The 13,557-nt window shown below is 39.3% G+C and overlaps 2 protein-coding genes across 5 annotated transcripts in view; one reads left to right on the plus strand and one right to left on the minus strand.

Annotated features, from left to right (window-relative positions):
- On the plus strand, positions 1-12,107 carry LOC132781997 (ERI1 exoribonuclease 2). Of its 4 annotated transcripts, none has more exons than XM_067462314.1 (9): positions 1-248; positions 2,066-2,136; positions 2,220-2,303; positions 3,101-3,228; positions 3,635-3,791; positions 4,877-4,977; positions 5,772-5,853; positions 6,855-6,943; positions 7,111-8,932. In XM_067462314.1, the coding sequence occupies exons 1-9, from the start codon at positions 226-228 to the stop codon at positions 8,452-8,454; spliced, it is 2,079 nt and encodes a 692-aa protein (XP_067318415.1). In that variant the 5' UTR covers positions 1-225; the 3' UTR covers positions 8,455-8,932. The 4 variants fall into 4 exon arrangements, with proteins under 4 accessions (XP_067318415.1, XP_067318417.1, XP_067318414.1 ...); XM_067462316.1 differs by lacking the exons at positions 1-248; positions 7,111-8,932 and adding exons at positions 680-739; positions 11,414-12,107; XM_067462313.1 differs by lacking the exon at positions 1-248 and adding an exon at positions 681-739.
- The window catches only part of LOC132781998 (acyl-coenzyme A synthetase ACSM3, mitochondrial-like), an 18,348-nt gene continuing 15,287 nt past the window's right edge, over positions 10,497-13,557 (minus strand). The window contains exon 14 of the mRNA XM_060786622.2: positions 10,497-11,431. Coding sequence (XP_060642605.2) covers positions 11,345-11,431 — 87 coding nt within the window. The 3' untranslated portion in view covers positions 10,497-11,344. The remainder of the gene's footprint in view (positions 11,432-13,557) is intronic.

The following is a 13,557-nucleotide window of genomic DNA, read 5'->3' on the forward strand; positions in this document are numbered from 1 at the left end:
AAGTTGCTGCGAAGTCACGTGGTCTCGACGTCATCGTTTGGGGGCGTGGCGGGCCGCTTGAAAGCCTCTCCGGAGGACCAAGCGAAAGGCAGAAGTTACGGCAGAGTCACGTGACCCCTGACGTCATCGTTTAGGGGCGTGGCGGGCTGTTTGAAAGCTTCTCCGGAGAACCAAGCGAAGGGGAGCCGTTGCGGTGGAGTCACGTGGTCTGAAGGGGCAGTTGCTATGGCGACGAAGGAGCTGGCCAGGTAAGGCCTCAAAGAGACCCAGGTGGGAGTTGGGCCTGGCATGATTGCTTTCGCCTGGATGGGAAATACGTCCTGAATTATTATTTTTATTATTAGTAATATTTCATGTAATATAAAAATATATTTATAATATCATATTATTATTAGTAGTAGTACTATATTGCATTACATTACAACATTATAAATATTATATGTATATACAATATATTATATTATATTATTAACATAGCACAGGAGACAAGGTGGAGCTGTCCCCTGGCTATATATATATAAGGTAAAGGTAGTCCCCTGACATTAAGTCCAGTCATGTCTGACTCTGGGGTGTGGTGCTCATCTCCATTTCTAAGCCGAAGAGCTGGCGTTGTCTGTAGACGTCTCCAAGGTCATGTGGCCGGCATGACTCCATAGAGTGCCGTTACCTTCCCGCTGGAGCGGTACCTATTGATCTACTCACATTTGCATGTTGCTATGGCGACGAAGGAGCTGGCCAGGTAAGGCCTCAAAGAGACCCAGGTGGGAGTTGGGCCTGGCCTGATTGCTTTCGCCTGGATGTGAAATACGTCCTGAATTATTATTTTTCATACTGTCTGTGCGAGGATTTCACAGACCTGGGGAAACTTTGGCACCTCGGTGATGTTACTTGGAAACCCTCGGGGAGATAGAACAGTATATAAATAAAGTTTTATTATTTTATTAAAAGCACCCCTGACAGATGGCCATCCAGCCTCTGTTTCAAAGCTTCCAAGGAAGGAGCTTATCCCATACTCTGAAGAAGTGAGTTCCACTGTTGGAAAGCTCTTACAGTCAGGACATATTTTCTAATGTTCTTGCAGTCATGACCTTGGAGGTGTCTATGGACAACGCCGGCTCTTAGAAATGGAGATGAGCACCAACCCCAAGAGTCGGACACAACTGGACTTAATGTCAGGGGAAAACCTTTACTTTTACCTTAGTTGCAATCTCCTTTACCTTCTTTGTTTTGTTTTGTAATCTTGCTGTATTGGGATATGGATTATGATCTGTTAGGATCATAACCTATTGGGTAGCAGAGTTTCTGAAGTGTTCCATTAGTTTATTGGGAAATGGATGATTGCTGGACTCATAAATATCTTGCTTCTGTTCAGTGCTCTCAGCAGACAAAGACTCAAGTAGACTTCTTTAAAATAACATGTTTGTTTTACTCTCAACTTCATGTATTTCAATAAACATCACATTTTTTGTGAGGTTAAACTTTAAACGTTTCTGTTTGTATCTTTAATGTATAGTCTTTATCAGTCTCTTCAAAACTATATTGCTCTGTGCAGCTCTCTTTCAAAACAGTCTGCTTTCAAAGGACTCACATCTCAACAGTTTTTCTAAATTCCTACGCTGATTTCTGGCTCAAGCCACAACTGTTTTCTAACTTCCTACACTGGTTTCTGTACTCAGACTGACTCAAGCCTCAACTGTCATCCTTTTAAACTGCATTTTAAACAGTCACTGAACCAGTCACATGGTCTGCAGTCCCTCCCACTGCCTCAAGTACATAGAGCTAAGAAAACTGCAAACTAAAGAAGACTTACACTTTATAAACAGACAAAAAACAGGCTTTAGAAGGTTGCTATCTCCAACATACTGCTGCTAATTATGAGTTTCACCACTATTTATGCCCCAAATTTCTATACCCCAAGGGGGTATCAAGGCGGCTTACATATGGCTATTATTCAATGATTATGAGTTTGCTGTTTTTGACTTTTTTGTTATAGTGGTTCAGTATGCTTTCTCAGTATGGCTGTCCTGCTGGCTCATGTTGTGTGTCCTTGATTTTATTTTTATAGGCAGCTTGGTATCATCAGAAGAATCTCGAAAACATCAGCCAGTGGCCAAAGTCACAGTAGACCCAAACTACGTGAGTGTTAGGTCTGTTTTGCAAGACCAGTGTTCTCCTGTTGTTATAAATAATCTTATTTCACAGTTCCTTTGGCATTTCAGGGCAGTTGTTTGACTACTTAATCATTATTGACTTTGAATCTACCTGCTGGAACGACAGACGAAAATGTTACAGTCAAGAAATAAGTAAGTAAAGGTAGAATTTGGGGAAATTGTTTCTCTATAAATAGGGGAAATAATATTTATTCCATTGTTTTGCATAAGAGATTATTTTAATTTATATGAGAGGCTGATATTGGATAGCCGAAGCAGGCATTTGCAGTTTCTCGTTTCATTAGATTTCATCGTTCAAAGGAATCTCTTGTCATGGCAGTCATTTATAGCAAACCAAACCTTTCTGTCACTTCTGGATCTGCCCAGAAATCAGTGTGACATGTAGCTTCACCCTTCACCCATACGCAGAGCTTGGCTATACTGATTGTGAGCTCTGATACATTTTTTGAAAATAACAATAGGACAGGTTTAATCTTGGAAAGTTTTAACCTTGGGTTAAATTAAGTTTTTTAGATTAAGATTTTTAGAATAACTTTTTTCCCCCTTGTCAGGAATGACTTGAGAAATTGCAAGTCGCTTCTGGTGTGAGAGAATTGGCCATCTGCAAAGACGTTGCCCAGGGGACGCCAGGATATTTTACCATCCTTTGGAAGACTTCTCTCATGTCCCCATGTGGGAAGCTGGAGCTGACAGACAGGCGCTCACTCTGCTCCCTGGATTCAAACTGCCGATCTTTCGGTCAGCAGTCCTGCCGGCACAAAGCTTTAACCCATTGTGTGTGCTCCTAATAGCTATATCATTATAGATAATACCAAAACACGAAATCATCTTGTCATCCTAAACAATATAGCTGTACAATACTTTGCATAAATTAGCTTTATTTTAAAGCTAACTAGAAATATTTATTAAAATATACTTTTTTTCATTAGTTGAATTTCCAGCAGTTTTATTAAACACCTCAGATGGAAAGATTGAATCTGAATTTCATATGTACGTCCAACCTCAAGAACATCCGATTCTTTCTGAATTTTGCACTGAGCTAACTGGCATAAAACAGGTACAGTTTCTCATTTTGTATTACAATTTGTTCACAAGTTTATCATTTTGGTTATTGTTGCAACTGCACGAACATTATTTATTTATTTATTTATTTGCTATACTTGTATACCGCTGCTTCTCAGCCTAGCCGGCGACTCAGCGTGGTTTACAACAAAATATAACAATCGGCAATATACAGTTTAAAAGCATAAAAAACATAATACACAATACATATATCAACAAACAATCCAATTCAACTTCTGACTAAAATCGTGATCCAGTTTCGTCGTCCATATTGCCAGTCCTTTAATCATTACATTCCTTGCACTGAGTTAACCGAATGCCTGCTCGAACATCCAGGTTTTTAGTTAAGAATACATTGAATTAAGATTGGTTTTACTTGTGATCTTTCTATCTTTTTAAAGAGCCAAGTTGATGACGGCGTCCCTTTGCATATATGCTTATCTCAGTTTTCCAAATGGATTCAAAAGATACAAAAGGAGAAAAACATCAATTTTGCCTCAGGCCATTCAAGCTCTGCTGCTTCTGAAGGCAAACTGTGTGCTTTTGTTACATGGTCAGGTAATTTGTGGTGTCTCAAAAAAGAAGGGGGAGGCTCAGCAAGAAATGAAATGGGACAGAGCTAATTACGTTAGGCATCTTGGAATACGTAGTCTGGGATGAAGAATTACATCCTCTCATTACTTCCCAGTGGTTTCATGGAGCCACTGCAGATAGAAAGAGATCACTTTCTTAGACTTGTGGCCTCCAAAAGAAGTTCCTGTCCCATAATTTCTCCTCACTCCAGAGAGATGAAGGTATGGGGAGAAAATGCAAAAAAGTACTGTTAAATCTTACCATGTTTAGCTTGAAAAAGAAGATTGAGAGGAGGCATGTTTCAGTATTTGAAAGGATGTCACAAGGAAGAGGAAGGCTTTTTATTCTGCTGCCCTGGAAACTAAGACTCAATGGAACAATGGGTTCAAATAATAGGGAAGGAGATTCCACCTGAACATCAGGAAGAATTCCTTGACTATAAGAGCTGTTCAGGAGTGCCTCAGAGTTTGGCGGAAGCGCCTTCTTTGGAGGCTTTTAAGCAGACTGGGTGGTTATCTGTCGGGGGGGTGGGGGGGGATTGTGCTTTTCTGTATGACCCATGTGGTATTTTCCAATTCCATGGTTCAGTGATACTTTGACATGTTTTGCCATGCAGTTTCATGAGAACCTTTATAATATAAAATATTCACATTGAAAAATAAATCAGAGATTTACTTGGTGCAGAATGCACACACAGCTTTGAGTTTCTGCTGGAGATGTGTAATTTGCCTCAATCATTTCACAATTGCAGCATGTGACACAAGACCTTTCTGTAGGCTGGATTTCTCACATATTATACCTGCTCACCTTGGTTCTGGTTGTTGAATCTACACCAGCCAAATAGGGAGATACGGTTTTAGATTTCCACAACTGCACGATGTCCCTTGGCAGGTTATCATGCATCAGGTTATCTCCAGGACCAGACACTAACTAGATCATTTCTTTATGTTTCTAACATAACAAATAAGGATTTTACACTGCAAAAGTTTTAGAAACGTTGGATACAGTTCAGCCTAACTATAGTAGGCATAAAATGTAAGAAGTTACTACTGTACTTGTTTCCTATATAGATTGGGACCTAGGAGTTTGTTTGCATTATGAATGTAAGCGGAAACAGCTGAGAAAACCTGAGATTTTAAACTCGTGGATTGATCTCCGAGCAACTTACAAGGTGAAAGTACTAACAAGCTGTAGTATAACTATATTATCTGAGATGAGTTTTAAAAAGTAGCATACACATTGTATGCATTGCTAGCTTAGATTTTGTTTATGGCAATATACTGTTCATGGTTTAATGAGAAACCTATTTAGATGAAATGTATAGAAATATTTTTTTGCTGCTTTTAATATTGTGACTTCTGACTTATTTCTGTCTTTTCCTCTTCTAGTCATTAATGTCTTCCTCCTCTAGTGACATATTGGGATTACGGTTTACATAGGCTTCTTCAGTCTGAGTAATCTACATATATTCTTTATTAATTATTGTTCGATAATAACTTTTAATTTTTGTGAATTTAGATACATCTGTTGCATTTATATCTGTCATGTTCCAAACTAGGAAATTGGTAGATGTAAATCCATATAATAATTAATTTGTAATCCTATCCCCCATTTTAAAAGGAAAAACATTATTCTAAATCAGCTTATGGATAACATTCAGTAAGCCCTTCAGGTTTAAAAAAATGGAAATGGACTACAGTTTGTTCTTTAATATGCAAAACCAATTGTTAACAAATACTCTATACTGATTTTGTTTAATAAATATTCAAGAGCAATAGTAATCCATAGTTGGTGGGAGAGTAGTACAAGAGTAGCCATTCAGAGCATGGTTGTAACTGTCTTTAAGTTGTTCTTTGTCTCAATAAAGAGAGCTGTGTATGTGAAAGACTACATTCTGGAACAAAGAATCTGAGGCTGTTCAAATATAACAGATTGCCTAATGTGTTCACATATATTTGCTCTTAGGTCTTTTACTCTAGGAAGCCACAAGGATTAAAGGGTGCGCTACAGGATGTGGGAATTATATTTGCAGGCCGAGAGCATTCTGGTGAGTTTTTTAAAGTCCAGAGTATTTAAAAAAGATGGGCCCAATTTGAAATTGCTATATCTTTGCAACCATGAACTATACATGGATGAAACCCTTACCACTTGAAAACATGAAGCATGGTGTTTCAAATGATTACCTTTAGATGCCTCTCCCAGCCCACAAACAGCACCTACCTCAGTCATTGACAAGCTGGTGACTCTGCAACATAAGGCCTAAGGAGATATTCTCCATTGCAGTTATTTTTTGTATTTGTTTCTGGCTCAAAATGGATAGTAAAACTTGATGACTCACTAAACGATTTGTAACTTTGTGTGTAATTGCAACACGTTGCCATTGTGAAATGTACTGCTGTTAAATTGGGTCCATCATTTTCAAACGCCCTGTATTATGAAAAATAGCATTTCCCATAATGGATGGGGATGATAGCTGCTGTAGTACAACCTATCTCTAGGGTCGCAGAGTGGGGAAGACTATGTCAGTCTGTAGAGGCTTCTGACATTGGATGGAATAAAAACTTTTGTAAAAACTTGATTAATCTTCCCCTTGGTTTCTTTATGATAAAAAGGTAAAGGTTTCCCCTTATATTAAGTAGAGTTGGACTCTGGGTTGGTACTTGTCTCCATTTCCAAGCCGAAGAGCCGGCGTTGTCCGTAGACACCTCCTAGGTCATGTGGATGCCATGACTGCATGGAGTGCCATTACCTTCCCACTGGAGTTGTACCTATAAATCTACTTGTGTTCACATGTTTTCAAACTGCTAGGTTGGCAGAAGCTGGGGCTAACAGCGAGAGCTCACCCCGCTCACTGGATTCGAACTGCCAACCTTTTGGTCAGCAAGTTCAGCAGCTCAGTGGTTGAACCTGCTGTTCCACCGGGGGCTCCTTTCTTTATGATAAATCTTGGAAAAGTGTATTTTTTAGATGAGAATTCTCAGTGCCAGTGGTAGCCCTTCAAAGTAATGCACACAAGTCTATCTCTAACAGAGGTTTTATTATCCCAAGGGCTGGATGATTCCCGGAATACGGCTCACCTGGCCTGGAGGATGATTCGTGATGGATGTGTGATGAAAATCACTAAAACGTTAGATAAGGTTAGTGGCTTTTCTGCTTGGCACATGTGACTGACGAATATAAAGGAAGCAACTATTTACTGAAACAAATCCAAACGGAAGAATTTTAAGACAGCCCATGTCTCAGACTTGCTCTTGGCTTCTCTGTTATTGGTTCCCACATTTTTTCATTTATTTGTGGTATCTAGGTCCCTCCTACAAAGAATTCTATTGCCAGATTTTTGAATGGAAAATCTTGTGTCGATAGACTTTTGTCGAGCAGTGATGGAGCACAGGCATCATGTTTGAACAAAACCAAAAATGGCGAATTTGCCGGCCAGATGGAAAATAAGGAGGAAAATCAGCAAGAATTCAGTCCTGAACATTTGAATCAACAGCCAGATTTCAGCTCTGTACAGTTACATGAGAACACGCATGTTCTGCCAAACAACAGCAAGAAGAGCAATGAACATAACAAAACCTGTACCGGAAGACTTTTTTCTCCTCTTGGCTCTTTTCAGTCTTCCTATTGTAACCCTGTAGGCATCGAGCATGGGCTAAATAATGGACAGTTCATTTCAAATTTTTCATCACCCAATTCAGCACTGGTTTTGGTCCCTACCACTCTCACTACTGTCAATATTTCTGACACAGACACAAGCACTACTACCGATTGCTTATCAATGTTGACTGATTGGGAGGATGTTGCATTAATAACCGAATCACAAGATGATCAGAGTTCAGGATCTTTACAGCCTATGGATCAGCCAGATAATAAGGATTTGTGTGTGGATGGAGAGAAAATGGATGCAAACAAATCAACTGTCATGAACATAGTATCTAAAAATATTGGGACAAATGCCCTGAATGCGGGACCATCAGGATCTGTTGTGTATAAAAGTCCTGGTACTACTATTTATAACACAGAAATAAACCCACCTACTATTAACATAGAAATTGACACAAATAAGCATTTAAATACTTCTGTGTTTAAGCTCCCTTTTTCAAAGGCAAATACTACTTACTCAAATATATCCAGTGGAAAAAATAAAGTGACACATCTACCCAGGCTTCCTAAGCGGAAACCTTCCAGTCCCAAATCTCTGCCTCCGTCAAAAAAACCAACATTTTCTGTAAATGATGATAAAGGGACATCATCTAACCTCTCCCTGCCATTAGGGTCAGGTTTACGTAGCGCACCTGTTGGTATTTTAAAATCCTCTGTTAATGTCAACCAATCTTTGAGGGCCAGGGAAACCGACAGAGTGACTGCTCCTATGTGTAAGTGTGGCCGGAGAGCCAGGAGGCTAAATGTTTCAAACAGGGGTCCAAATCATGGCAAAGTGTTTTATAGTTGCCCAATGCGGAAGCAGGAGGGGGATCGAAAGGGTTGTGGTTTTTTCAAATGGGAGCACGTGCTTCTGAAGGAGAAGCTCACACCTCCGCCTCACTGCTCAAATGCTGTGGGGCTTTTACCTAATAGAACAAACTGCAAGGCTCCAGAAAATTCTGAAAGGAAATGTCTGGGTCTCCGGCCTTCTATGCGAATGTAGCTCAACATCTCCACCTCTACATCCCTTCAACCATTAGCTCATGTCATCACAGACTGTTAATATTGTGTCCTGAGCATGTTATACTTCTATAGATCATGATGTGAATGAATAGCCTGTATAAAACTGTTAAAATTTTCTTTAAAAAAATTAAAAAATCAAGAAATACAATTGAGGGAAGCAATGGGGGATCTGTGGCCCTGAAAGGGTTTGAGTTTTGGAGCAAATCTGAACAGCTTCTAATCTTTGTTGGTTTCTCATTCTCTTTCTCTTTAAGAATGTGTCCTTACTCTTTTTCTATTTTAGGATTATAGGTGGTTGATCACTCTTTTTTGTAAATTTTTAGCTATGTATATATTTTTAAAGAACTTCATGAATTATGTTTCTATTGCTGATAACCATAATGTGTAGAACCTATTGAAATTATGACCTTTTTTTGGAAAAAATTGAAATAAAGTATTGTGGTTTTAATTTTTTTAAACCTTGTATCTCTCTTTATTGAAATGAAATAAAAGTATCACAGGCTTGAGAACAGAACTTGCTGGTTGAGTTTCCAGGAAATCTGCTCAATCCCTCCCTAGTAAAATTATCAGGATTTCTAATGCTCAGATGTTTTCCATCAATTTGTATGAACATCCCTGAAGTATTTGAGTAAATACTGTGGAAACGTTGGGAATTTACACCGACCTATCACTGCAGAACAGTGGTTCCCAAACTGTGGTCCGCAAGAACTAAAATATGGTCCATGGCCTCACTGTTACTACGCCATTGCAACAAGAGCAACTGGTCTCGTGAAACTGTCTTATAGTGCCAAGGCTTATTAAATATGGTTTTCTGTGGGCAAGCAGATGGCAGATACTGGATGGCGTATGTTCTGTATCAGAAACTAGAGCTGATGTGGTCTATCCAATGCAATTTTCTGAATCAGTACCCCAAATAACTAAACTGAATCTAAAGTTGACCAAAAACTGATTCGTAACCTTTTTGGTACTAATGTTGGAGAGTGGTCCCTGGTCAAAAAAAGGTTGGGAATCACTGTTCTAGATTATAGGTCACCAACCTGTGATCAAGCCCAGGGTATGGCATCTTTGCAATGAGTTAATACAAGCACAATGATACATGCATTTCCAGGGGAATGTTATTTAATACTAAGCTACAACCAGATTCATATATATAGGTTTATTAGCAGTCCAAGACTTGCTAGTCCACAATGAACATAGTTTAGTTATCTGAATGGCTGCCACTAGTGAACCATTGAAAAGGGGCAACATAAAGCCCTTAGATGTTGCTGAGAGAGCCAGCACAGTGTAGCTGTTTGATAGTTGGAATGGACATAGCTCTGGAGATCAGGGTTGGAACCCCCTTGGGCAAGTCACACTCTCAGCAAATAGAAATCCCCCTCTGAACAACTTATTGTCAAGAAAACCCCATGATAAGATCACCATATGTTGGAAAAAACTTAAAGGCACACAAAAACAAGATCTTGTTGGACATCAGCTCCTCTTATCTCGCCATTAACTCCCTGGCTAGGGCTGATGGAAGACCGCAACTTGCTCACTCTATTGATTACAATCATACACAGATTTAATTTCATATATAGCTATACTGGCAGTCCCCAAATTACAAACCAAATAGGTTCTGTAGGTTTTTCTTAAGTTGAATTGGTATGTAAGAACACGTATGTTTTTAAAGTGTAACTCCAGCCAAAAAACTTTGGTTAGCACAGGAAAGGGTTAATACTCTCCTGTGGTGTTTCCTTTGCTGTCTGAGCCCCTGTTCAGAAGATTTCACCTCATTTTCTGTCCCTGTGAGAATTGGATTTTGGAATATGCTCATGTTGTGGAAACAAGAATTGGTGATAAAGCTTAAGTGGAGACCCCTTTTCCCCTTGATAACTTTCAGGAATGGATTTCGCTTCCTAGGGGCAGATTTCTCCCAGTTCCTGTTGTCTCTCCTCGGTTCTTAACTATGAGTCATTTGTACGTTGGATGTTTGTAACTCAGGGACTGCTATTTGTGACTTAAACATGGACTTGCTACTCATCAGACTTTCCAAATGTATTTTAAAGCATTACCAAAACAGTCCACACACACATTTCTTCAATTGTAAGACACTGTCAATTGTAAGGCACACCATAACTTTGGTCCCAACGGCAACAAAAAAAAACATGAGATACACCTGCGATTGTAAAATGCATCACATTTTTAGATACGTTTATATAGGAAAACAGTGAGTCTTAAAATTGAAGTAATACAGTAATATGTAATATATGAAATAAGGAAATGGGTAGGCATCTAATTAAAGCAATTTGAACCAATTTTGTGTACTTAAAATAGCTAGCTTTCTAACTTCGGTGGACTTTGACAATCTGTATCATTGTTGCCCTGGAAGCCACAGTTTGCTGTTCATAAACATATATGTTGTGCTGAATTTAATGTATCCTTCAGTCCTTGCGAGACAAACACTTGTCTAGGTTGGTTTTTCAACTCCTTGCAGAGTCATGATGCTGCTAATTTCTGGGATCCGAAAGCAAATCTGTTTTGGGACTTCTTGCGGTGTACACAATGTTCTTTTCTCTTTTAAATCCAACATCTGGAATTCGGCTGACACTTTGCTTTGCTTAGCCTGGCGAGATGTTTTAGGATTTTATAGAAAGCAAATGAAGGGGTGAGTGGAGGGAAAATTCTCACCCACAAATACTTACCGAGGGTCTGCTTCTTCTTTGTTTGTATATCTAAAATTCATTTTAAATGTGTTGGATGTGTTAAGATTTGCAGCCTGGGCCTTTAACAATAGATGTTAGCCCAACAAGATCTTGCCAGGACACACAAGGAATCAATATAAAACTTTTCATTCTTAGAACAAGCTAGAGTGGAAGTAAACAGAGATCATTCTAACTTTTTCCCCACTCCTTCTTGCGCAATTCATTTCTCCTGATTTTCCCACTGATTGTCTTTGGCAGATGGGACACAAACTCCACCTATTGGACAAGAAGAGGCACGACAGCTAGGAAAAGTCATGATCAACAGTACAAAACATGTGAGAATTGCAATGGGCACAGAGAAGATCAATGGTACAGAAAATGGGATAACATTTCACATCTGAAGCTGTTTTTTTGACAATTCTAATTTATATGATGTTTAGACATATCACTGCAGCCCCAGGAACACACATGGCTCTCTTAAGTTATTAATGTGACCCTCAACTGTGCCAGAGCCCCCCTTTTTTGGCCATTTTTTAAAAATGGTAAATTGTCTCTTCTCAACACTGAAAAGCTACCTGCCCTCCAAAAACAGTGGACCTCTGTGTTTTCTTGAGGATGAGGTGACAATCTGTGTGACCTCCCTTCACATGCCATACAACCCCTACACCTGTGAGATACACGTTCCTGGACTTAACATGGAAATACAAAATTGTGATAACAGAGAACCCTATTGAAGTGAATTACTTTTGACAGAAGCATACTACAGACTTGCAGAAACAGAAAATACCTAGAGAGAACACTTCATCTCTAGCATTTCTAGGTCTTCCAGCACAACTATGGAAGCATACCATGGAATTTTGTTGTAGGATATAGAAAATGATGAGAGAGAACATATTTTTTCCTGATGTAAGTAAATGAGATGTGGGTATTAGTCCTACAGATATAGAGGTCATGCTGCACCTGTCATCTTGCATCAATTATGATTTTGAATCCTTGCTACTGGAAAACCAGGTTTCATTATTATTATTATTATTATTATTATTATTATTATTATTAGCTGTCCCCTGCCAAGCGTTGCTGTGGCCCAGTCTGTGTATATGTGTTTTGTGTGTGTATATATTTGTGTATATGTGTATATATGTTGTTTTGCGCATGCGTTGTAATGTATTTTTTTGTTTTGGGGCTTTTTAACTTTCTTCTGCTGTGTTTTTCAGTATTTTTGTGAATGACTAGCTGTCCCCTGCTAGGAGTCGCTGAGGCCCAGTCTGTATATATGTGCTTTGTGTGTATATGTGCGTATATATATTTGTATATATGTATGTTTGTGTATGTGTGTGTGTGTGGTTTTGTGCATGCATTTTAATACATTTTGGGGGGCTTTTTAAGTCTCTTCTGTGTTTTTTAGTGTTTTTCTGAGTGATGGTCACTCATTGGCCTGATAGATGTATTGTGTCCGAATTTGGTGTCAATTTGTCCAGTGGTTTTTGAGTTATGTTAATCCCACAAATGAACATTGCATTTTTATTTATATAGATTATTTTATTTCTTACTTGCGTCTCCTCGTGACTCAAGACAGAAAAAATTGTGTCATGCATTCACTTCAAGAACAATTGTTTCCATAAAGGGTATTAAATAGAAATTTATCAAGCTGAATGTTAAATCAAACCATAGTTAATAACTACGCTTTATATGCATACCGGGTAATTGTGACAAACACAGGAGTAGAGGGAAAGTAGCCCAACAATGTATGCAGTAGCTAAAAAAACCAATGGGATGTTGGCCTGCATCAACAGGAGTCTAGTGTCTAGATCCAGAGAAGTTAACCTTCCCCTCTATTCTGCCTTGGCCAGACCATACCTGGGCGCACACTGTGTCCAATTCTGGGCACCACAATTGAAGGGAGATGTTGACAAGATGCAATGTGTCCAGAGGAGGGCGACTAAAATGACAAAGGGTCTGAAGAACAAGCCCTGTGAGGAGCAGCTTAAAGAGCTGGGCATGTTTAGCCTGCAGAAGAGAAGGCTGAGAGGAGACATGATGAGGGCCATGGATCAAGATGTGAGGGGAAGTCATAGGAAGGAGGGAACAAGCTTGAACAATGTCTTTACACTACAGGAAAGGTGATTCTATCTCAATCTGACAAAGAATTTCCTAACTGTGAAAGCTATTCAGCAGGGGAACTCTCTGTCCCAGAGTGTGGTATAAGTTCCTTCTTTGGAGGCTTTTAAACAGAGGCTGGATGGCCATCTATCGAGGGTGCTTTGAATGTGATTTTCCTGCTTTTTGGCAGGGGGTTAGACTGGATGGGCCACAAGGTATCTTCCAACTCTGTTAGGCAGGATCCCTTATTATTTTCTGTGTTCGCTATAGTTGGCTGAAGTGACGATTCAAAAGCATCTGGA

This window comes from Anolis sagrei, chromosome Y (genome assembly GCF_037176765.1).
Source record: "Anolis sagrei isolate rAnoSag1 chromosome Y, rAnoSag1.mat, whole genome shotgun sequence".
NCBI lineage: Eukaryota > Metazoa > Chordata > Lepidosauria > Squamata > Dactyloidae > Anolis > Anolis sagrei.